The 26,152-nt window shown below is 40.3% G+C and overlaps 2 protein-coding genes across 6 annotated transcripts in view; one reads left to right on the plus strand and one right to left on the minus strand.

Moving 5' to 3' along the window:
* HSPBAP1 (HSPB1 associated protein 1) overlaps positions 1-16,939 on the minus strand; it is a 49,980-nt gene extending 33,041 nt beyond the window's left edge. For 2 of the 4 annotated variants that reach the window (XM_036018192.1, XM_036018191.1), the window contains exons 1-2: positions 16,752-16,899; positions 4,101-4,286 (exon numbers count right to left, since the gene is read on the minus strand). In XM_036018192.1, coding sequence (XP_035874085.1) covers positions 4,101-4,286; positions 16,752-16,815 — 250 coding nt within the window. In that variant the 5' untranslated portion in view covers positions 16,816-16,899. Of the gene's footprint in view, positions 1-4,100; positions 4,287-16,748 lie in introns of all 4 variants that reach the window. The other 2 variants (XM_028505278.2, XM_036018190.1) reach the window with 2 other exon arrangements.
* A 940-nt stretch (positions 16,940-17,879) lies between these two features.
* Positions 17,880-26,152, plus strand: part of SLC49A4 (solute carrier family 49 member 4) — an 85,314-nt gene continuing 77,041 nt past the window's right edge. The window contains exon 1 of one of the 2 annotated variants that reach the window (XM_036018193.1): positions 17,880-18,664. In XM_036018193.1, coding sequence (XP_035874086.1) covers positions 18,319-18,664 — 346 coding nt within the window. In that variant the 5' untranslated portion in view covers positions 17,880-18,318. The remainder of the gene's footprint in view (positions 18,665-26,152) is intronic. The other variant, XM_028505100.2, reaches the window with a different exon arrangement.

Consider the following 26,152-nt stretch of genomic DNA (forward strand, 5'->3'; position numbering starts at 1 on the left):
AGCCCGGCAGAGACGACTTGCAGCAAGGCAGCTGCTGGAGGACTCGGCAGTCCCACATTTGCGTGCAGATAAACTGGGGGGAACAACTGGGGAGTAAGACAGGTCACGCAATCCAGGGCCCCTGTATGGGGAAATAAAGTCTCAAACCTCTGACTGAAAACACCAGTGGGGTTGAGGCGGCAACAGGAGAAACTCCCAGACTCACAGGAGAGTTTGTTGGAGAGACCCACAGGGTCTTAGAACGCCCCACGGGCTCCTAGAACACACACAAGCCCACCCACCTGGGAATCAGCACCAGAAGGGCCCAATTTGATTGATTGTGGGTAGCAGGGTAAGTGACTGAAAGCTGGCAGAGAGTGGAACGAGCAGCATTGTTCCCTCTCGGACCCCTCCCCCACATACAGCCTCACAACTGGCGACATGCCCTGCTCTAGTGAACACCTAAGGCTCCTCCCCTTACTACATAACAGGCACCCTGAGACAAAAACAAACAAACAGGCCCAAATGAAAGAACAGATTAAAGCTCCAATAAAAATATAACTAAGCTACGAAGAGACAGCCAACCTATCAGATGCACAGTTCAAAACACTGGTAATCAGGATGCTCCAGGAACTCACTGAGAACTTCGACAGCATAAAAAAGACCCAGGCAGCAATGAAGATTGTATTATGTGAAATAAAAAAAATCTACAGGGAACCAACAGTGATAGGAAGGAAACCAGGACTAAATCAATGGTTTTGACCAGAAGGAACAGAGAAACTTTCAACCAGATAAGAATGAAGAAACACGAATTCAAAAAATGAGGAGAGGCTTAGGAACTTCCAGGACATCTTTAAATGTTCCAACATCGGAATCACAGGGGTGCCAGAAGGAGAAGAGGAAAATCAACAAATAGAAAAGTTATTTGAAAAAATAATGAAGGAGAACTTCCCCAATCTGGCAACGGAAATAGACTTTAGGAAGTCTAGGAAGCTCAGAGAGTCCCAAAGAAGTTAGACCTAAGGAGGAACACACCAAGGCACATCATAATTACATTAGCCAAGATTAAAGATAAGGAGAGAATCTTAAAAGCAGAAAGAGAAAAGGAGACAGTTACCTACAAAGGAGTGCCCATTAGACTATCAGCCGATTTCTCAAAAGAAACACTGCAGGCAAGAAGGGGCTTAAAAGAAGTATTTGAAATCATGAAAGGCAAGGACCTACATCCAAGATTACTCTATCCAGCAAAGCTTTCATTTGGAATAGAAGGGCAGATAAAATGCTTCCCAGATAAGGTCAAGTTAAAGGAGTTCATCAACAAGCCCCTATTAAATGAAATGTTAAAGGGACTTACAAACTCATAGCTATTAACAACTGAACCTAAAAAACAAAACAAAACAAAACAAAACACAAACAAACTAAGCAAAGAACTAGAACAGGAATAGAATCACAGAAATGGAGATCACATGGAGGGTTATCACCTGGGGAGGGGGAGATGGGGAAAAGGTACAGAGAATAAGTAGTATAAATGGTAGGTAGAAATTAGACAGGGGGAGGTTAAGAATAGTATAGGAAATGTAAAAGCCAAAGAACTTATATGTATGACACATGGACATGAACTAAAAGGGGGGGAATGCGGGTGGGAAAGGGTGTGCAGGGTGGAGAGGAATAAAGGGGGGAAATGGGACAAGTGCAATAGCATAATCAAGAAAATATATTTAAAAAAATAAATAAATAAAATGTTTGAATGCCAAAAAAAAAAAAAAAAGGGAAAGAAAGAAAGAAAATGGGCAAAGGATCTGGATAGACAGTTCTCTAAAGAAGATATCCAAATGGTCAATAAGCATATGAAAAGATGCTGAACATCATTAGTAAAGGGAAATGTATATCAAAACTATAATGAGTAATTCACAGCCACTAGGATGGCTAGAATCAAAACTGGAAAAAGTGCTGGCAAGGACAGAGAAACTGGAATGCTCATACATTGGAGTGGGAATGTAAAATGGTTCAGCTGCTTTGGGAAACTGTTTGGCAGTTCCTCAAAAGGTTTAAACACAAAGTTACTGTATGACTCTGCAGTTCCACTTTTAGGTATAATCCGAAGAGAGATGAAAACATACGTCCACACAAAAACTTGTATATACATGTTCATGGCAGCCTTATTGATGATAGCCAAAAAGTGGAAACAACCCAAATGGCCAGCAACTAATCAATGGATAAACAAAATGTGATATATATATAATGGAATATTATTCAACAATAAAAATAAAGTTCAGATACACACTACGACATGGATGAATCTCGAACACATGCTATGTTGAGTGAAAGTAGATACAAAAGACTACATATTGTGTGCTTCCATTTATATGATGTATCCAGAATAGGCAAATCAATGAAAACAGAAAAGTCAATTAGTGGTTGCCAGGTGCTGTGGAGAAGGTGGAACAGAGGGTGAGTGCTTATGGGATAGTGGACTTCCTTATGGAGTGATGAAAATGTTCTAGAATTAGATAGTGGTGATGGCTGCCCAACACTGTCAGTATGCTAAAACCACTGTATACTTAAAATGGTGAATTTTACATTATGTGAATTTTATCTGAATCATAAAAAAAAGAATAAAATATCTTTAGTAAAAAGATATTTACTAAATATCTTGGTGCTCACAATCACCAAGACATTCTACTTTCTCTTTCTTTAATGCTTAATATTAACTTGAAAATGTCAAATTACTATGCATCATCTATAAAACAGGATAATAACAGTACCATTCTAAGGGTATGAAGAAGATTAAGAGAGTTGATATGCATAAAGCATGCAGAACAGTGCTTGACACAATAGCTCTCAATAACTGTTAGGAGTGTAATCAGAATGGGAAAAAAATTAAGTTCCTATGTTTCTCCAAATTATTGTCTTCAGTAAGTAGAAGGTATATTTGACTACAATCAAGAAGCATAAGCTGACTTTTATGTAACTGCTGCTGGTCTAGCATTTAATTTTAAAATGCAGTAAACATTTTGGTCTGTAATCAGAATGAGATGCCACAGAGTTTAAGGTATATTAACCTTGCTTTACCTGTCATGGGAGTACAAGGAGATTCTAGACACCAAAACCCAAATAATTCTATGAGATATCCTACAAGGTCAACGTGAAAGAAAGAAGCTTGGAGAAGCTGAGATATTTTCTATTCCATCTCAGTTATTAATGGATATTCATGAGCCACTTCACAGCAATGCTTAAAACACTGAATTTCTAAACTACCAAACTTACCCATATTTAAATATAGTTAAGTACACATTCTGAAGCCAATGGTTATGAACTCCTTTAGGTTAGAAACAGTACTATTTCCTTCCTTTATTATTATTTTTTTATGCTCACCCAAGGACATTTTTTTATCACTTCCCAACAGAGAAGAAGTGGAGTGGGGAGAGATCAATTGTTGCCTATCATATGTACCCCAACTGGGGACTGAACTTGCAACCTAGGCATGTGCCCCGATTGGGAATTAAACCTGCAACGTTCCAGTGCACAGGACAACACTCCAACCAACCGGCCAGGGCATCTTTCCTTTAAATTAACTAATTTTTAGAGGTTACAACAATTGCTTTATCTGATTATGGGCAACCAAAATGTTACAAGCCTTTAGGGAAGGACAGGGAGCTGGCAAAATCTAATTGCTTAAGAGAATGAAAAATATAGCTTTACATATGTGTCACAGTTAAAGCAGAGATAAAATATCAACCAAGACTGTGCACTATAAAATAGTGCCTGAAGCCACAAATCAAAGGACACACTCTGCTGGAGTCAAAGTGGGAGCAACTATCAGATTAGTCCTGGTCACATGGGAACAGTAATAATAGCGCATTAACAATGATTTATGAAGTGCCTACCACATACATGAACAAAAACATTTTACTAGAAATTATAAACTACAGGTTGTTCCTTTTTTAAAAACAATCTGAACACAAACTGTTTTTCTAGAACTTCTAATAAAATATTCCCTATCTGCAAATGGCCAAAGAGAGAATTACAAATAAAGGATTTCTAGAGATAAAGAAACCACTACTGGGAATGTGGAAATGCCATTGAAGAGGCATTACTGTTATGATTCCTTATGGTCCTACCTGTATCTGTGCTTTTCATTCCCATCCTGAATCGTATCTGTTTGCCATGAAGGACCTCAGAAAGGTGTTTAGCAGTCCAGTGTTGTGCTGGCCAATCAAAAACCATATTACAGAAGATCGCAGGTTGTTGTAAAGACATGATAATTTCTTTTGCTTTCTCTGGAGTAAAAGGTTTGACATGTTCATCTAGGGAGAGAAATAGAGCAACATATAGATAACTATAAAGTTAGTTCATATAATATAAAAAAGTGGCTAGCATCGTTTTTATTATGGCAGATCTTTTTGTGTAATTACAGTGCATTTACACTTCACTTATTACTAACCATAGGAATATTTAGCCTCAAACAACCGTAATTCTTAAATATTTCTTTTTTAAAAATTAAAAAAGAATTTATTTATTTACTTTTAGAGAGAGGGGGAGGGAGGGAGAAAGAGAGGGAGAGAAACATCAATGTGTGAGAGAAACCGTCAATTGGTTGCCTCTGCTGCACCCCAACTGAGGACCTGGCCTGAAATCCAGGCATGTGCTTTGACTGGGAATCAAACTGGAGACCTTTCAGTTGGTAGGCTGGTGCTCAATCCACTGAGCCACACCAGCCAGGGCCTAAATATTTCTTATTTTAAATTTTAAATGTTTGAAAAGATTTACAATTTTCAATGTTTTTAAGAGGCTTTTCAACTATTTAAATTTTAAGATATGGAATTTTTTGAATATATTACTTCCTAAATAGAAGATTATGTTAGAAACACTGGTAGAAACATCTCTAGAACAAGTAGAGTTGCTGGAGTTAGCAACAATTCTACTTCCTTTGTCACATGTTTATGCCAAAAGACTAATGAATTAATAAATATACATCAGTCAATAGGAAAAAGGGAATTCTTTTTACTGAAAGATTTAAAAGGGGAGTTCTGGCCAAGATGGAGGTGTAGGTAGAAACCCTTTGCTTCCTTGCACAACCAAAAGGAGGATAACAACCAATCTAAAATTAATAAATAACCAGAAGTGCCAGAAAATCAAACTGCATGGAACTTAGACAACCAAGGAATTAAAGAAATAGTCAACCAGAACAACCAGACTGGTATGAACCTGTGGCAAGGTGGTAGACTGTGCAAGCAGGGCTGGCTGAGAGAAACCTCTGTGATGCGAGGGGCCATGCAGGTGAAGCTGCCTGCTGCGAGGCCGTGGACCACACCGGTGGGGCTGGCTGAAAGGGAAACTGAGATTCAGAGCTGGCTGTGGACTACGGCTGTTGCCCAGGTGGGAGAAACTCCCAGTCTCACATGACAGTTCGTTGGAAAGTGGGCTAGAGCCCAGCAGGTGAGCTGCACTGTCCCCTCTCTGGCCCCTCCCCCACAGGCAGCACTGCAGTGCAGCAAGGAGGGTTGCCCTGCCTGGGTGAATACCTAAGGCCCTGCCCCCTTACAGCTTATCAGGTGCTCCAAGGCAAAGACATATGGCCAAAATGAAAGAACAGAGCACAGCTTCAGAAAGAGAACTAAGTGATGAGGAGATAGCCAATCTATCTAATGGAGAACTTAAAGCCTTGGTAATCAAAATGCTCACAGAACTGATTGAGCTTGGTCAAAAAAATGGAAAGACAAAGGGAAGATACACAAAATGAGATAAAGCAAAATATTCAGGGAACCAACACTGACAGGAAGAAAACCAGAACTCAAATCAACAATTTAGAACAAAAGGAAGAAATAAACATCCAACTGGAACAGAATGAAGACAGAAGAATTCAAAACAATGAAGATAGGCTGAGGAACCTCTGGGACACCTGTAACGTTCCAATGTCTGAATTATAGGAGTGTCAGAAGGAGAAGAATAACAGCAAGAAACTGAAAACTTATTTGAACAAATAATGAAGGAAAACTTCCCCAATCTGGTGAAGGACATAGACTTTCAGGAAGTCCAGGAAGCCCAAAGAGTCCCAAAGAAGTTGGACCGAAAGAGGAACACACCAAGGCACATCATCATTAAGTTACCCAAGATTAAAGATAAAAGAGAAAATCCTAAAAGAAGCAGGAGGAAAGGAGACACTTAACCAGAAAAGAAGTGCCCATTAGACTATCAGCTGATTTCTCAAAAGAAACATTGCAGACAAGAAGGGGCTAAAAAGAAGTATTTGAAATCATGAAAGGCAAGGACCTACATCCAAGATTACTCTATTCAGCAAAGCTGTCATTTAGAATAGAAGGGCAGATAAAGTGCTTCCCATATAAGGTCAAGTTAAAGGAGCTTATCATCACCAATGTTAAATGTTAAAAGGACTTATCTAAGAAAAAGAAGATAAAAAATATGAATAGGCCCCTGGCTGGCGTAGCTCAGTGGATTGAGCACGGGCGGCGAACCAAAGTGTCGCAGGTTCGATTCCCAGTCAGGGTACATGCCTGGGTTGTAGGCTATGACCCCCAGCAACCACACATTAATGTTTCTCTCTCTCTCTTTCTCCCTTCCTTCCCTCTCTAAAAATAAATAAATAAAATCTTTAAAAAAATATGAACAGTAAAATGACAACAAACTATCAACAAATGAACCTAAAAGAAAAGAAAAACAACAAAAACTAAGCAAACAACTAGAATAGGAACAGAATCAGAGAAATGGACATCACATGGAGGGATTTCAGTGGGGAGGGGGAGGGGGGATAATGGGGGAAAAGGTACAGGGAAGAACCATAATTGGTAGGCATAAAATAGACAGGAAACAGAGAATTCAAAGAACTTATATGTACAACTTACAAGTCCATGGACATGAACTAAGGGGGGGGGGATGCTGGAGGGCTGGGGGCAGGGTGGAGGGGGAATGGAGGGGGAATAAAGGGAGAGAAACTGGGAAAACTAACAGCATAATCAATAAAATATACTTAAAAAAGATTTAAAGGGATAAAAAAGGTACTAGGATGTTCATCCTTGGACTTAATTGCATCTATAAACCGTATAGGGGCTATGCACTAACTGCTTCAATGAATCTCCCAGAATCAGAGAATGCTAATTATGGATGGGGTAGTAAAGATTAATGTTTGTTAAATATAAGAACAAATAAAAGACATCTTAAAATGAAAGTTTTTTTGCAAAGGTAAAAAATGCTTCATACTGTGACCCCAAAACATGTATTTATGCTTCTCTAAATCATCTAAACCACGTATTTCAGTTACCTAATCTGTAATTACACTTAACTAAAAAAAAAAAATAAGAAAAGCTCATAAATAATACAAATTCTCTTATCATCCAACTTTTTCCTGAACTTTCTGATAAAAGGAAGACAGATGGGGAAGGACTCATAGAGGAACTTTAGTAGTAATTTGTACTTGTCTGAATATAAGGCTTGTTTTTAAAGACAATAAAAATTTAAGCCAATTTGGCCTCGCTCCTCAGATAAGGGCAAAAACTCAGAATCCTTTGGTAAACTCTTGGTGAACGTAAGCAAGGCTCTAAGCCCTCAGCAGTTGACATTGGAGAATGATATGTCTCCTTCTACATAGTCAGGGCTTCCAAGTAAGGAAGAAATCAAGTGTGGATGCTTAGTGGGTGAGGCGAGGGCAGGTAGGAGAGCTGGAGACTACATGGAGCGAGGAAGGGTGACAACACTCTTAGGTCTCATTGTAAAAGAAGCCCCAAGCCTATCTTAAAGTGACCTTTAAGTGCTGAAGAGTCCTGTTACAGAAAACAGGATGCGACAAGGTATAAAACATTTTTCTCTTTCCTTGAAATATTTTTCTTTTCCCACTTTTAACATGTATGATAAATTCATTTTTAAGGTCTGAACCAATATTGGCCTATAAATACAAGGTTACCAAGATTGCGGTGTACTAAATCTTCCTGGACTTGTAGTTCCTACATTCTCTGAGTATGAAAATGGACAAGTTACAGTTTTTATTATATATTTTTATAGTTTTGCTAGACTATGTATAAAAAGCTACAACACATTCATGATACTCTCTCATTTGTGGCATATAAATTAGAACTATCCTTTAAGAAACAACTGGGAAAATAAAGCAGATGTCTCAAAGAACCACCCACTAACCTAGTAACTCGTGTTATAGGAATTTGCTTATTTATTTTTTAAGATTTTATTTATTTACTTTTAGAGAAAGGGAAAGAAAGGGAGAAAGAGAGGGGAGAGATACATCGATCAGTTACCTTTCACACACCCCCCACTGGGGACCTGGCCTTCAACCCAAGCATGTGCCCTGACTGGGAATCAAACCTTTGGGTTTGCAGGCTGGAGGCTCAATCCACTGAGCCACACCAGCCAGGGTATGGAATTTGCTTTTAACAAAATAATTAACCAGAAGCTACATATATATTCATATATATTATATATGTATACACAAACACATAAAATATCTACTACCACAACATAAATCTGAAAATATAAACAACCTAATGTTTAAAAGTAAAAACTATTTACTAAATATTTTCCCCACGGTACATATCTCCATTAACAATAAAAGCGAGGGCTATGTAGAAATGTGTAGAGATGTAGGGACTGGAATTGACTCAGAGAGCTATTGAAATTGCTGTTGAGAAGTGTAATAGGACCTGAACAACAAAGAGGGGCAGTGATGAAGGCAGAGATAGTAAAGATGGAGAAATTTGCCATGTACTTTTATATACATTAAAATAAAAATGCACATGTGATCCTCTAAGGAGCCTGTCAAACACAGGCCGAGGAGGTGTTTTATTACCACTACCCAAAGGAAGACAAGGAAGCTCAGATGTCAAAGGTCAACACCCTCGTGATGAACTGGAATTGTGTCAGGTTCCCTGATTCCAGGTCCAGTGCTCTTTCCACTGCACAATCCTGGTTCCACAGAACTGAAGCTGAGAACTTGCACTAGCACTAAAAACTCAGGAGAGACAATATAAGCTGAAAAGGTGAATAGATTCAGGAAAGCTTTAGACTGATTCATAGATACTAAGTCTGTATGTGTCTTTGGGGAGGGAGAAATGTTTTGGGGTGTGTGTGTGTGTGTGTGTGTGTGTGTTGGGGGAGGTGTTAACTCCTGCAGTAGAGACTGTTGGTTGCCCACCTTATCCAAAACCCATTCTCTTCTATCTTACTAAAAGAACTTTGGGGAATGAGAGTAGTTGATAAATTACATTTCCTAGACTCCTTTGCAGATAGGAATGGCCCAAGATATATCTGGAAGTTGCTGAGTCAGTCTTTTTGCCCTTATCTTCCTCTCTTACCTTTGGTCTAGAAAACAGACATAATGGTTAGCCATCTTGAAAGATAAAAGAAAGGCCCAGGAAATTGCAACTTCAGCTGAAAGCGCACAGAGATGTCCAGCTTTGTGCCACTGAGCCAAAACCAGCAAAATTCTACCTCCTGGATCCTTTCACATAGAAACAACTAACCCTTATAGTTGAGGCTCTGTGCATAACTAGTATACCTAGCCTTCTGAGGCTATTGTGTTCAAGAACAACCATATTCTTTCTGTTAAAAACAATACAACAGGCTCAAAATGGAGTCACTTATGTTAAACCCCGTCACCAATCCAAGACTTAATTACAGTTTCAGCCTCTCCTAGAAATGGAACGTTAAACCAACCAGGCATCACCTGGTCAGCAGTAGCAAGGCAATCTGCCTAACAGACCCTGACATTCTCTAAGGAAAATGACCTTGCCGTAGCCAATCCACTTTTTGCTAGTATAACTTCCATACTCCCACTCTGCCTGATTCATGAATTCTTGAATAAAGCCAATAAGATGTCTACATTTTACTGAGCTGAATTTTGTTTTTTATTGTTTTCTCTTTTCAACATCCCTATAAAGTACTGTGGCTTACATGGGATGAGCTATGGCTGGTCTGACCCACTGTAGCAGTCTGTCAGTTCTAAGGTTGCAAAATATTCAAGCTTTGAACATTTTACTTCTAGAAATTTAAAGGGCAGAGATAAATAGAAACACCAATTCTTTGGGATTGGGGATTTATTTATTCTATTATCTTAAATTAGAGCCAGTAGATAATATGGTTTTGACAGTTCCCAAAACAAGATTAGTGTCTTGACAGAATACCTTCAAAGACGTAAATTCATATTTTTTCTCTAACATAATGTTAAATTTTTAAGGTATTTAATGATCTGATCTAAAAATGCAAGGCATTATTTAATAGGAGACTCTAAACTCTAAAGCACCTGGCCCAGTGACTGGAATATAGGGAATGCTCAAACCCGCTCCATGAATAAAAAGTGTTATAAAATGTGTACTGTGCAGAGCAGTAGGATGCTCACCATAATAGGAAATTAGCATATTTACAGAATTTTTATCAGTGTAATAAAACAATCAGCTGGTTGTGAGATAAAACTAATTTGGTTTCTGCAAGTTTAATCAACAATGAACTGGGCCATTAAATTAACAGATTTAAGAGTTACAGTTTCCTTTAGAGGAGAATGCAATCTATACTGTAATAATTAAATACCCTAGGGATGCACCAGTCATTCCATGTCAGAAGTATTTGCAAAGAGCTATAAAAATTATGAAGCAGCCTTAACAGCCTTTAAAGGATAGTGTATTTAAGTCTAAAGTTGCAGGAAGCAGCAATGTTTAATTAGATGACTTAGAAACTGCTCAAAAAAACAGATTAGTAATTTAGGTATTGTATAACAGTTTCTTCTCCCTCTAAATATAGCATGTTATTCAGGCAATTTATTACAGCTTTATTAACTAATTCTTTGCAGATCATGAAATACCATCAAAAAGCAAATTGCCCTTTCTTAGTAATTTTTTCTTTAATTAATTAAAAGAACAAGATAATTTGAAATCTAATTTCTCTGAATTTCCTAGCAACCTGTTTCAGTCAATCAATATCTGGTGTGGATTTGTACATGAGATTTAGAATTCAAGACAAGAATAAGAAAAATATACTAAGTTGTGAAGGAGAGACTGTTCCATGATGTCACCACTACAGGACCTGAGAGCTGGACATGGGCCAGAACTGAGATTGCTTATTACAAATCCCCCTTAGAGATGGTCTGATTGTAATCCATGTTCACTCTGACATAAACCAGCACCCCTCCCCTGCTGCTCACTAGGTGCTGGTTCCTGGAACAGTCCATTGTCCTGAACATGTAAAAAAGTAATTTTCCATACCTGGTAGCATTCACATCCCAGTAACTATGATATGCCCCCCTTTACCATATATAATTTGATGCCTGCCAAGAGGTGGAGGAAAGCACTTCACCCTACAGCCACCTAAGATGCTTCTCATATATAAATTTCCCTTACTGATCTCCAGTAATTACCATACTGGAGTGGTCAGCCTCTTTCTTCAGTCTTTCCCTGCCTTCTGCTTAGAGGTAGATTTTCAGTCCCAGGAACTTTCCCTGAATCTGCATGTACTAACACAAGTTTCCAGAATACTCTCCTAGTAATAATAGAATACAACAAAGACAAAGATCCTGAAATTAAAATTAACTCAAAGCTCATGTCACACAGAATTTTAATAGAAATTTTAATAATGATTACATTTAAATTTAATATTTTCAATCTTATTCAAAAACTTTCAGAAGGTGACAGAAGAGTACATCACAAGTTAAAATACAGAGACTCACCATAGTGATACGGCATGAATAAAAAATTGGCATGGTGATCTAATTTATTTCTAAATATATACATATAAACCTATGAGGGTTTCATCAGTCTGCCAACTAGTGAAAATACATACAAGAAATTTTAAAACCTCTGGATTGGCAGACAGTAGGAATGGTCGATATTAGGGTAAAAAATAATGAACATTGGGCCACGTCAGAAAAACAATGAACACTGATGGAATTATGTAAGCACTACTTAACAAAAATGACTGAAGACCAAATGGTAAAATGTACACCAAAGGTAATTTTTAATTTTACAGTCACTATTTTAAAACATTAGTACAAACTAATAAAATTCTGAAAGTTAATATAATACTTCAGTAAACTGATAATAGTTCAGTAAACTGAACTGAATCCTCTGAATTTCAAGGTCTAGGAGGTGCTGTCACTGAAGATACCACAAACAGAAATGGTGAGGCTGTTATGACTCTCCCCTGCCAATGCCAATACATGGAAGGTAGTAAACACCCAAGCCAGTTCACCGGGGCACTGGAGACAGTTACATGCTGGACAGCTACCATCCTCTTCTTCCCGTCTTCTTACACTCGTCACTCTTGCCCAGTTACCCCTCCTCCTTACTTTAATCCATTTATGAACCAGACAGATTCAAAAGTAATACTAGTCTTAAACCTAAAGCAAGGGCAAGTAAATATACATTTTAAGTGAAGTGAGTACTAGAAAGAATGGTGTTTCAAAAGACTAAATAAAAGCTCTTTAAAATGCTCCAAAGTATCTTTAAACTTTCTACCAAAATGTTTCCATCGCTTCGGCTTCCACTAAGTAAATTTTTCATAATCCAAAATAAATTGGTTATTTTATTTCAAGTTTCATCAAAAATATTCAACAGCAGAGTCATGAAGAGATATCTGCATATCCATATTCACAGCAGCACTATTCATACTAGCCGAAGGTGGAAGCAACCCAAACGTCCATTAACAGACGGATGGATAAACAAAATGTGGTAGGCATACAGTGAAATACTATGCAGCCTTAAAAAGGAAAGAGCCTGGCTGGTGTGGCTCAGTGGATTGAGCACTGGCCTGTGAACCGAAGGGTCACTAGTTTGATTCCCAGTCAGGGCACATGCCTGGGTTGCAGGCCATGACCCCCAGCAACCACACATTGATGTTTCTCTCTCTCTATCTGTCTCCCTCCCTTCCCTCTCTAAAAATAAATAAATAAAATCTTTAAAAAAATATTCAATAGTATTATTTTTCTACTATTCATCATTATCAAGTATGAAGTATTTTAGCTACATATGAATTACACATGTGCTCTAGCATAGGAATTTTTTACTCTTTGACATCATACAGATTTTTGTTTTTCTTTAAAGTCCTGTGCCTCCCCTGACCTTTTTTAAAAAATGAGAACAAGAATGACACAGACAGTATGGCATCACTACCAAAGAGTAAATCTAGTTGTATAGGAGTGTCAGCCATGCATAAGACTCAAGTCTGTACAACCCTGGAATGAGATATCTCCCTGGGCAGGACTGAAGGAACAGTTAGGAAGAATACATCCTTCTCTTCATAAAGGTATGAATCTAGCTATAACTAAAACTATGAGAGCCCAACTGAAATCTGAAAGAATCAGATTTAAAGAATTACAATTTTTATTTCACTGAAATGCTTTAACCAATGTGTGATCCTGGAGGTAACATCTCACACTCAGAATCTAAATTGATTCTTAACAAAATGTTTCGTAATTGCTTGTTTAGGGCTATTTCTCAGATCAGTTTTAGGTTTACAACAAAACTAGGAGGAGGTACAGAGATTTCACACATATCCTCTCTATTCGCACATGTATGACCCCACCCCATTATCGACATCACTCACCAGAGTAGTACATTTTTATTAGGGATGAAACTAAAATGATCATTTTTTTCCCTTCCTTAGGACTTCCAGATCAAGACTCACCACTTTCCTCAAAAAGCTAAATATGGAATTATCATATGACCCACCAAGTAGTTCCACTCTTAGATATATGGACAAGAGAACTGAAAAATATACTCATACCAAAACTTGCATATAATTGTTCACAGCACTATTAGTGCTAATAGCTCAAAAGTGAAAACCTAAGTGCCCATCAACTGATGAATGGATAAACAAAATGTGGTACATCCAAACTATGTACAGAATATTATTCAACCATAAAAAGGAATCAAGTATACTTGTACGTGCTGCAACATGGGTGAACCTTAAAAACATTATGCTATGTGAAAGAAGCCAGACACAAAAGGCCTTGGATTACGTGATTCCATTTATACAAAATGTCCAGAATAGGCAAATTCATAGAGACACAGAGTAGGTTAGTGACTGCCAGGAGCTGGAGAGAGGGGTGAATGGGGAGTAACTGCTAATGGGTACCAGATTTTTTTTGGGTGTGATGAAAATGTTCTGGAATTATAGTAGTGATGGCTGCACAACTTTATGAAAATACTAAAAACCAATAAACTGTACACTTTGAAAGGGTGAACTTATGGTATGTAAATACCATAAAAAATAAAAAGCTTAAAAAAAAAAAAAAAAGCCCTGGCTGGCATAGCTCAGTGGATTGAGCATGGGCTGCGAACCAAAGCATCGCATGTTCCACTGCCAGTCAGGGCACGTGCCCGGGTTGCAGGCCACGGCCCCCAGCAACTGCACATTGATGTTTCTCCCTCTCTCTCTTTCTCCCTCCCTTCCCTCTCTAAAAATAAATAAATAAAATCTTTAAAATTAAAAAAAATAATAAAATAAAAAAAACAAAAAGTTTGTCTTCCCCTGCTGCACGCTTGACATCTTCTTCTGCAGCATCCTTCCAAGCCTACACTCTACACATTCACATTAAAACTCAACAGTGCTCTCCCAACCACCTCCCTTTTCTTCAGGTTCCTAATGTGCATGTCATTTCTCAGGCTGAACATTTTCAGATATCCCTAATTTATTTTTCTCTCAGTTTCAACATCAGTCAGTCACCAATGCCACCAACTTTTTCCATTAATAATAAAAATGGTTACCATTCTTAAATACATGATTTCTGCCAGATACTATGCTAGACGATCTACAAGTATCTTTAAACTCCCACAATAGTCATGCATTTTACACAGAGAAGAAAACTGAAACTAATGGGGATTAAGTACTTTGTCTTTAGTGTTTCTCCCTTGAATCAGCCAGAGTGATCTTTCTAAAACTAAATCTGATCATGTTACTCGTCCCCCCACCCCCAGGCTCTTCAAAGGCTTCCCACAGTCATAAAGTCCAGACTTAAACTGGTATAAGGTGCCCTTCAGGATCCCTCTTCTTCTCTTACCACTCCTCAAACCAACTCCTTTCAGTTCCTGGCACAAGGCAAGCTCTTTCTCCTCCCGCCTCTGGACTTGGCATAGGGTGCCCTTATTCATTCCCTCAGCAAATATGTATTAAGTGTCCATTATGCTCCGCACTGTACTTGCTGCTTGAAGTGAACAAAAACAGATATAGGTCCTACCCCCAAAGCACATAAGATCTAATGGAAGAAACAATAATAAACAAGTAATTACAGACTGGGATAAGTGAAAGAAGCATGGTGTATTATAGAAATTTAGGGTTAAAGGTCATTTAAACTACAAAGAGTGTTTCAAATAGGTTGTTCTGATAAGGTCTCAGGTAGTGACACACTCTGAAACCTGAAGATTAAGGAACCAGCCATGTGAAAAACAGCTAAGAGGAAGGGGGTGAGTGACATATTCCTGGAGACAAGAGCAGACCTCACACTGAAGACTTTGGTAGGTGGGCTGGGATGACAGTAAAAGGCAGAAAACTGTACTTGAATAACAATTAAAATTTAAAAAAACATACAAATAAAAAGATTTCGGTAGGCTATGGTTAGGAATCTGGATTTTATTCTAAGTTCTAGTGCAGTAGAATTCACCGAAGAATTTTAAGTAAGGAAGTGTCACTTTTTGCTCCTGAACAGAGAAGGGATTAGAGGTGTACCAGATGGGAAACGGCACATGGCCTGAAGATATAGTAGCGATTTAGGTGAGAAATGTGGATGATCTGGACAAGGATCTGATGGTGAAGGGGGTAAAGGTGGCAGATTAGGCACAGAATTGACCTGATTTACAAAGAAGTCATCAGCTGAAAATAAGAGATAAAGAGAGTACAAGCAGGCTGACACAGAAACAGACCATCGAAAGGACCTCAGGCCAATGCTGAGTGAATATTCCAGAAGCTGACCACTTTCATTTATGGTGTCATCAGTTTGTTCAGGCCTTTTCCCAGCAAAGTTCATCTGTATGGGTGGAGGAGCAAAGAGGGCAAAAAATTGGGTTCATCTAGAGTATTGGATTTGCCAGAAGAATAAAAGGCAGGGGGGTCAAGAGACTAAATTTTCAAGGGAGAGATCATAACTGATCTCGTCATATCCATCCCATGCTTTCCTGCTGTTTCCCACGCCTCCCCACTACTACCACCTGAGTCTGTCACTATCTAGTCCAATCAAAAAGGCCCACCTCAAACTATTTGCACCTTGAAGCGTTTGTTTTCCCTACTGGGATCTCTCCTCCCGGTGACAGACCTCACCCAGGGTGCACCTCTAATAGTATCTATGTCACCACTTATATTAGTCATTCCTTTTCCTTTTGTATCTCTTCACTCGACTGGGAGAAAACACTGTTATGAACAACCTCTGTATCCTGTGGCAGTCCCCAGAGCAGTACCAGGAACACAGGGATCTCAGTCTCAGGAGCTTACAAACCCCAACCGTTCTGTACAGCAGGATTCCACCGACATCAAACAGAGCTCATAATCTCTGTTCACAAAGATCCCAGATATCTCCATTTACCTCAAGGGTGAGCTGCAATTTCACAAATTTAATTTTAATCCATTGCAGCATTCAAAACCCCGTCATGCGTACACCACCCGGGTAGGATGCGGGGACACAGGGCCTGAGTGAGGATCAAACATCTGGATGCCTCAGCCTGAAAAAAGCCGTTCGCTACACACACAGTTTTCCTCACAGCTTAATGCAGGGCCAGAAGCTAGACGAAACGGCCACACAAGAGGTGCCAAGAGAGTCAGTTGGCACCTACCTTCCTCCTCTCCAATTCTAGCCGTAGGGCCCGTATCAGCGGTCGTCCCCGGGCCTGCCGCCATGGCGAGCAGAACTGCAGGCCACCAGAAACCCAAAAGTGGAGCTGAGCGAGAGCGAACCTCAAGGAGCCAGGTGACTCCTGCTCGGAAACCACCCCCCAGAGAGAGCGCCGCGCCTGCTACCAGGCTCTTCCGGAAGCGCTGCTCACGTGAAGGTCATGTGACGGCCGCCGGGCGGGGCTACGCAGGGTTGTTTTTATTCCGCCTTTGTTGTTATTCAACCACACGTTGTCAGTTGTGGTTCCTTTTACCTTATTCAGACTTTATCCTTCTTTCAATATTGTTTTCTTGGCTTCGTTTCTGCATCTCATTTTCTAGTCAGCGCCCTTTTCACCTGGGCGCTTTCGTCTGTCCAATTGTATTGCAGCCTTAGGGGCTGTTTGGGTTGGCGGGGGAGGGGCCGGGAGCGGTGGAAAGAGGCTCTGTTCGTTTACCGCTGCCAGCCTTGCACAGTAGGGGATTTCACGCTTTTCCGTTCTCTTCCCACGTCTTTTGCTCTTCTGGCAGCAACATCACTCTATTTGTTTTCGTGGCTGCTGGGGAGTATGAACCTAGATCACATGTCCTGTTGTGTTCTCTGCGACTCATTTTCCCACCCACACACATCAAATCGCTTGTTTTCAAGGGCACTACTCGACAGCTGTCCGACTTCTGGATTTGTAGATCAAAATAAACTGGCATCTTGATCAAGAGATCGACAACTCCCACCCTTTTCGTTTACTCTTCGTCACGTCAAAATCATAACGATATGAATCTAAGTGATTTGGGGGCAAATCTTCCAGTTTTAATGAACATATTCCTTTATTGATCGCCTATTAATGACAGAAAGAAGAAACATTCCTATGTCTTTTATATATAAAATTGACTAGTTTATAATATTGAGTATGTAATACAAAAAGCTGGTAAAACTACGCAGTACTTACTGTACATAAAGACAAAATGATTTTCAAGTGGCAACGTCTGGGTCCGTACTACGCCTCACACTTATGCTACCTTTCCCTATAATTCCTGAAGTCGCAAACCCAAGAGAAAAAAAAATAAGAAGTAACCCAATATAGAAGTAAACATTAGCTTAAGTGACCAGAGGTCACCAAGTTGTTTATTAGGCACATGATGTAAAACTTGGACACTTCCTCAAGCAACCCGGGTTCCCGGCCCAACCTCCTCTAATACAGCCTCTCCGGGAGTTTCCTTTTCCCCAGGTTCGGCGCGCTCCTTCCTGCCTTTCCAATTCCTCCTCGTCCTTCCTCTGGGACGCCGGGCTCCACTCCGTCTCTCACCACCCGGGGGGCCATCCCACCCCTGCACCCAGCATTCTCCAGAGCCACTGCACCCGCCAGTCGTCCCGGCTCACCGGCGCAGGCGCACCAGGCGCGGCCCCGAGGCGGAGGGCGTCCGAAGCAGCCTCGGTCTCCGCCTCCTCCAGCCTCCCGCTGCATCTGCGCGGGGCCGGTCGGCTGCCACCCGGACCGCGTGGGGCAGGGGCCCGGCGGGTCACGCGTCGCCATGGGCTCCGGCTGGAGCAGCGAGGAAGAGCGGCAGCCGCTGCTGGGGCCCGGGCTGGGGCCTGCACCGGGGACTGTCTGGAGAAGCCGGGAGGCAGCGGCGGCGGCGGCGCTGCCGGTGGCGGCCCCGAGTCCCGGGCGGGTGTACGGGCGTCGTTGGCTGGTGCTTCTGCTCTTCTCGCTGTTGGGGTTCGCACAGGGCCTGGTCTGGAACACCTGGGGCCCCATCCAGAACTCGGCGCGCCAGGCCTACGGCTTTTCCAGCTGGGACATCGCGCTGCTCGTGCTGTGGGGGCCCATAGGTTTCCTGCCCTGCTTCGCATTTATGTGGCTCCTGGACAAGAGAGGTGAGGGGTTCCAGGAAACCCGGCCCGCGCGGTCGGTGCTGGGGGAGCCTCCTCCCTCGGTTTTCGTCTTCGAGGTTGTGTGAGGTGCCGGGAGTGTTGCTGGCATCCCATTCTTGACTAGGAACCGTCTGTGCCCAAAGCAACAGATACGGGAAGCCTTCTTTGTAGCTATTATATTTTTATCAAGGCCCATTATGCAACAGCAGGGATTAAGCGTTCTCGTTATGTTCACGCTTTTGCATACTGTGGACCTCAGAGCATCCCTATGCACGTGCTGTGTACATTTTTACACCTAACAAAAATGACTGACGCTTTGACGTAAGAGGGTTTGGAGGATGTTGAGGGTGAAAGATCAGAAAATAAACAGATGATGCCCACACATAAGGAAGTTATGAGTTGCCTTTGCATAATAGATGACTCTAGCCTAGGAAGAGCTGTTGGGAACCTTGGATCTGACTCTCTGGTTTCTGGGGAAAGGTGCATTGGCAGCTTTAAAGTGTGTGACTGTGACTAGGTGGCTGTGTCAATTGAGATTTATAATGTTCAGATAAAACTTACAGATGAGTGAGACTTCCTCTTCACAGAAGAATACTTTGGACAGATACCTCACTTTACCACTTTGCCATTGTGATTCTGTGAGGAAGAAGATAAAAAGGTCATAGGATCGAATGTCAAGGTATTGAATTATAGGACACAACTGTGGGTAAATGATTCATGATAAATATGATGTAGCTGCGGGAAAAGAGGATGATTTTAGGCAGAGAAGCGTAGTGTCTAAAACAAGAGAAATAATTTGATAGGCTCTACTCCGGTCTTCAGTTCTAAGCATTAATTTTAAGAAGGCTATTGACAAACTGGAGTACTTTAAAAGTTGTGTGTCAAGAATAATATAGGATGTAAAAATCATAATGTGTAACATAAAGAGAACTGGGTGTGTCAGGCTTCAAAAAGAAACTTGAGTCAGAATATAAAATATGTGGAGATCAAGTGAAAGAGGAATTAGATTTAATGTGTGTGTGGTTCTGGAAGGAAGAACTAAACTGGGTGGAGTTACGACGGAGGGTGAAGCCACACCAGGAAGAACCTTCTAACAATGAAAGGCACCCAACCCTGGAAGGTGTGTCTTAATAGGTGGGGAACTTCCAGGTAGGGCAGTTACTTGTGCAGTGGATGTGCACGAGGTGCTGAGGTTGGGTTTCGGGTTCTTGTACTGAATGGAAGTTTTCTTTGTTTGTTTGTTTGCTTTTAAACTAAATTATAGTCTTTATTTAAATTCTACCAGTTTTTTCACTAGGGTCTCCCCCCCACCACACCCCGGGAACAGTGGAGGGTTCCAAATTGTGTTTGTTGTTATTTCTCTTTAACCTCATACAGTCTGATAATGCCTCAGTCACTTTCTACAAGGTTGGCTAAATTTAGAGGGAAATGCTATTTTGTTGTTTCTATTTATTTTTTTATTCAGGAGCATTTTTTAGTATTATTCACTAAATTTAGTCAACCTTGTTTTTATGGTAGAGAAATGCTCATTTTTACCCTTATTATTATAATTCTATCTACTATCCTGTCCAGAAAAATTGAAGACTACCTATTCTCTTCAGAAAACAAATTACTATAAGAATTGTTTCAGCGTTCCCGTGACTGTATGGCGAATTCAATTTTATATTTTCCATTGGTTGAAGCAATAAAAAATAAATTTAAAAATTCTCTCTTTTAGGAAGTGATTTTCCTTTTCAGTAGGAGAAGGCTAATAAACTTGTATGTGTTGGCTGTCCTGCTGCAGATGTTCCATCTGCGTGCAAGGGAAGCGAGTTCCTACTATCCTTGAGTTCTAAAGTATCGTTCTCCCTGGCCTTCCTGCTGCCAGGGGCCCAGTCCAGCTTAGCTTAGAAGACTCTTATCTTCCTGAGATCTATTTTGTGCTCTCACCACTTTTCATTTCCAGCAAGGAGATAAAAAAGGACTAGCTAGTGAGATAACAGGAGAACAAAAAGCTAGTATGCCATAGAAGCCAGATGAAGGCAGGTTCAAGAAGAAGAAAGCACCTAAATGTGTGCTAAGCTCTGGGGAGATAGCCTTCATGTAGTCTACATTCTAGTAAAAAGACCCAGGATCAAACAAAGTTAAATATTTACTATGTATAATAGTGAACAGTGCTTTGGAGAAAAATAAAGCGAGACAAGGGAGAAAGGGGATGTGATTGGGTGATAGTCTGTATAGAAGTTCAGGGAAAGTCTTACTCATAAGGTGTGTTTGAGCAGGGACCTGAGATTAATAGGAAGCCTGATTTGCCAGTTCTGGACAAGACTGTTTTGGGAAAAGACAAATGTCCTAAATTTGTTTGGCATATCCAAGAGCAGTGTGGCTGAGGTGAGCCCTGAGGAAAACAACAGTAGGAGATGCGGTCAGAGATAGTGGGAGGCTGAATCATGCAGGGCTTCATAGGTCACTGTAAAGATGTTGGTCATTGAGGCATAAGGGTGGCTCCCTCCATTGGAAGACTTTGAACAGAAGAGTAAAATGATGGCTCTGCTATTATGTTGAGAACAAGAGCCAGAGAGACTTAATTAGGGTAGTGGAATAACACAGATGGGACTGATGGTGATTTCCAACCTGGGTGATAGCAGTGGAGGATTTGGGAAGTGATTAGGTTCTGGCTATACATTGAAAGTAGACTCACCGGTGTTTGTTGATGGATTGGTGGTGGTGTGTAAAGAAAGGAAAGGAGTCTAAGATGTTTCTCAACTTTTTAGCATTAGTAATGAGAGAATCAGACTGCAATTTACTGACATGTAAAAGATTGTGGAAGGAGCAATTTGCGAATTTGGGGGCAGATGTAATGAAGATCAGGGGTTTGAAATGGCTATTAGATATACAAATAGACAGGTTAAACTGTCTGTTGGACTTACAAATTTGGAGTGCAGGGAAGAGTCCTGAGCACTAAATTTGGGATTTGTCAACCTGTAGTGTATTCAGTCTTGGAACTGAAAGAGATCACCTGTGGAGATGGGTGTTGCTTCAGAAGAGGACTGAGCCCGTGGCCATTCTAACACTTAGCAGTTGCAACAATAAGGTAGAACCAGCCAGTGTTGACTGACAATAGAGCCTTGGATTTAGCAACATGGAGCTCTTTGGTGTCCTCTAAGAAAAATGGTCTCACTGGAGTGGTGGGATTAGTTCAAAATAAATTGCAAAGAGAAAGTTGGAGACAATGAGTGTTGCTATTTCTTTCAAGTCACTTTATATTTCTGTAACACATTATCCTAGTGGATCCAATAGAAATTGACAATGCTAGAGGTAGAGGTAAGGCCTGCTCTACCATATCCTTGAGTAAGTTAGAGATGCAGTCCTCCAGAGCACAAGTAGACAGGTTGGCCTTTGGTAGAATCACTGACAGCTAATTCTCCAGTAGTAGCAGAAGAGAAGATAGAGTGTATAGATATGGATGCATATGGTGAGTGGTAGGAGGTTGTGGAAGTTATCTTTGCTTATACTTCTCAGAAAATAGGAAGCAAAATTATCATCTCACAAGTGAAAATAGGGGAACAATTATTGGAGGATTGAAGAGAAAGGATAAGTTATGAAACTGTTTCCTAGGAAAGTGGAGAAAAATGGACTAGAAATTATAATTATGAGCTGCTTAACCATGGGGATACCTTCTGAGAAATTCATTGTTAGGTGACTTGATCATCATGTGGACATCACAGAGTACGCTTATACTAAACTAGATGGTATAGCCCACTACACACCCAGGCTATATGTTACAGCCTATTTTCCTAGACTGCAAGCCTGCACAGCTTATTATTGCACAAAGTAACATGAGATTAAATCAAACATACAAGAAAATGATGCAATCAAGGTATGTGGTAAAGGCGAGATGTATGAGGCTACTGTATGCATAACATAGTGTTTTACAGCAAACATTTTTTTATAATGAGAAAGACTACTCTGTTTTTTTAAAGATTTTATTTATTTATTTTTAGAGAGGGAAGGGAGGGAGATAGAGAGAGAAACATCAATGTGCGGTTGCTGGGGGTCATGGCCTGCAACCCAGGCATGTACCCTGACTGGGAATTGAACCTGTGACACTTTGGTTCACAGCCTGCGCTCAATCCACTGAGCTACGCCAGCCAGGGCAAGAAAGACTACTCTTAAATGATGATACAAAGTATAAATAGTGAATATAGTGAATATGTAAGCCAGTAAAATGGTTGTTTATCATTATCAAGTATTATATCTACATAATTCTATGCGCTATACATTTATACAGCCAGCAGCGCAGTAGATTTGTTTCATTAGCATCACCACAAACACGTGAGTAATGCTTTGTGCTATGATGTTACAACAGCTATGACATAACTAGGACATAGAAATTTTTCAGCTCCATTATAATCTTATGGCACTACTGTTCATTGTATATGTTTATGATTGTCTGAAACATCATAATGAGGTGCATCACGTGTAGTTGGATTGTTGGACACCAAGGGTCTGCTCTGTTATAGGGCATTGATATCAAAAGAGACCAGTTAGCATGTTTGTGTATTTACCTCCAGCCTGTTTTGTCAGACAAGCACAGGCATGGGCAGAGGTGGCAGAGAGATTTAACCACAGTTGCAGTTTACCAGGTGAGTAGGACTAAGAAAATGCAGGCCAAGAGTAGAGGGTTGTATAGGCAGTGATAACAATGGACCGTGGAATCTACACTGGGTAAAGGATAAAAGAAAACACATGAAGTGCTTGAGAGTTTCCAATTAGATGAAGATTTAACATACTAGAGGGAAAGAAATAAGCTTATGGTTGAAAAACAGAATGCTTAAAATGGTCATGGATGCAGTTATGGTAAACTTAAGGTCAGAATGTAACTAAGAGAGTGTATGACTGAGGTGGGGTATAGGACTTGATTGTGGAATAAGGAGTCAGGAGACTTAGAGACCAGGATATTGAAAGGATCATCTAATGGATATTGGAATTGCCAGATTTATGAAAGAAGTAGTGTCCTGATGAGTAATAATGAGCTAATTCATTTTCAGTAGCGAGAGTGAATGATCTTGAGGCAGGTATGTGGTGGTCTGTAGACAGTTGCAGCCAGGAGTGGTGAGCATTACAGTCTGATAAAGTTAAATCAACGGTGATTTAGGCCATGGTGGAGAAATAGGAACTGAATTTATTCTTCCATCTTAAATAACTAAAAGCAAAAACTAAAATCAGAGTGTATGAAACAGTTTTCAGACATAGGACAACAGGCAGAGCAGGACAGTGATGCCTATGATAGCTTCAGCTTACTACCTAGAGAGAATTTCCGAGCATCACTGAAGAGATGGTGAACCCAAATAAACCCCGTCTGTTTTCTTAAGTTGAGGAGAGAGTTGAGAATTCAAAGAGGCCAACAAGCGAGAATTCTTAGGGTAAACTACCAGAGAGGGGAAAAGCTTCACAGAGAGAAAGGTCTAGATCTACAGGGAGTTTCTCTTCAGTCTTCAGTTCAGCACATCAGTGGACACATGTAAGGAAACTACCCAAGTCTGGAGAAAAGACCACCCAAAAGGAGAAGGCAGAACGATTCCCAAAGTTTATACGAGGCTGAGAATAGTTCACTTTCCTAACAGCCATGACAGAGAAACCTTATAACACATACATAGGAGGTTGGATTGAGTATTCAGAAGGGCGTTGCCTCAGTAGTAAAGGTAAATGATCCCTAGACTAAAGGCTGCTCACATTCCACTTAGTAAAGCTTAAAAGTACTCCTTGTAAAGATCCAAGGTAACTTAGCGGTACCCCAGACCATTGTTTAAATATATTTAAAGGAGTAAAAAAAAAAACCCATCACCAAACATGGTAAAATTCAGAACATCTGACATCCAAATCAGAAATTACCAAGCATGCAAGGAAGCAGGAAAGTTCAGTACATAAAAAGGAAAAAAAGCCATCAATAGAAACAGACCCATAAATGTCACAGATGATAGAATTAGTAGACAGGGATATCAGAACAACTAATCTAAATATACTATGTATGTTCAAGAAGGTAGAAGAAAGCAAGAAGAGGCACAGAAAAAAAAAACATTAAACTTCTAAAGATGAAAATGTAATCTGTGTCTGAGGTAAAAAAAAAAAAAAAAAATATATATATATATATATATATATAGGACAGGATTTAACAACAGATTAGATGTTTCAGAAGAAAAGTAAGTGAAATTGAAGACATAGTAGTAAATACTGTCCAAAATGGAACACAGAGAATAAAGGCTCAAACAAACAAAAACCCCACAAGCATCAGTGAGCTGCAGGACAGTTTTAAGTGGCCTAATAATATACATGTAATTAGAGTCCCAGAAGAAGAAGACAGAGGTAATGGCAGAGGGTATGGAGTGACATGAAGTGGGGAAGAGGGGGAGATGAAGAAATAATGGCAGAAAAATTACCAAATTTGCCCTGGCTAGTGCAGCTCAGTTGGTTGGGCATTGGTCCACACAGCCAAAGGTTGCCAGTTCGGTTCCCCATCAGGGCTCATGCCTGGGTTATGGGCCTGGTACCTGGTTGAGGTGCACGTGAGAGGCAACGGATTGATGTTTCTGTCCTCTTTCACTCTACCTTCCCCTGTCCCTAAAATAACATCTTTTTTAAAATTACCAAATTGTTATTCACAAATCTAAGAAATTCAAGAATCCCAGAAGAAGAAATATGAAGAAAGCTGTAACAACACACATCTTAGTCATATTCCTTAAAACCAGAGAAAAATCTTAAAAGCGTTGGGAGAAAAGAGACTGGCAAGCTTTGGGGAGAAGAGAGTAACAATGAGCTGTGCAAGTGACTGGAGAGGTTTCAGTGGGAATAAGGTGACGAGAGTATTTAGAGAAGAGCTTGAAAATACAGGGATTCCTCTGATTCTGAGTACCTCAGAAGGCAGGCACAGTGGAACATCGGCAGGAGTTGGGGAGGTGGCAGAGGTGAGGTTAGATTAGGGGATATGTGAAGCCATATTTTGGGATACAACTTGGATCTCAACATGGGATCTCTTGACTGATGTAAACAGGAAAAACACAATGCTATTAGTCCTGATGGTCTCCAAGGCAGATTATGATGGCAAGGCTGTGACTTCTGGGGATAGCGAGACTAGAGGTCTTGCCAGGGGCAAGCAGAGCTTATCTTCAGTCCAGCTGATAAAAGTGTGGAGCCTGAAAAGGGCAGTCTTACTGGATAAACTTTGGAGCCATAATTGATTTCCCTTGCATCAGCTATGGGCGTGTGTGTGTGTGTGTGTGTGTGTGTTTCCAGTCAGTGTGCATCCTGGTTTTTTAGGCACCTATTGTAGAAACTCTGTTTCTATAACAAATAGGTTCCCAGCAAAAAAAGGAGTTATCTCATCTATTGGAAGGAAATTCCCTACAGTGGCTGGATTCCATATTTGAATAGAATTTATTTTTATTTTCAGTCATGCCTGGTTTTCCAAAATTGTTCTAATACGTTTTGTCAAATGGTTTTTGCACTCACACT

Source organism: Phyllostomus discolor, chromosome 2 (genome assembly GCF_004126475.2).
Source record: "Phyllostomus discolor isolate MPI-MPIP mPhyDis1 chromosome 2, mPhyDis1.pri.v3, whole genome shotgun sequence".
NCBI lineage: Eukaryota > Metazoa > Chordata > Mammalia > Chiroptera > Phyllostomidae > Phyllostomus > Phyllostomus discolor.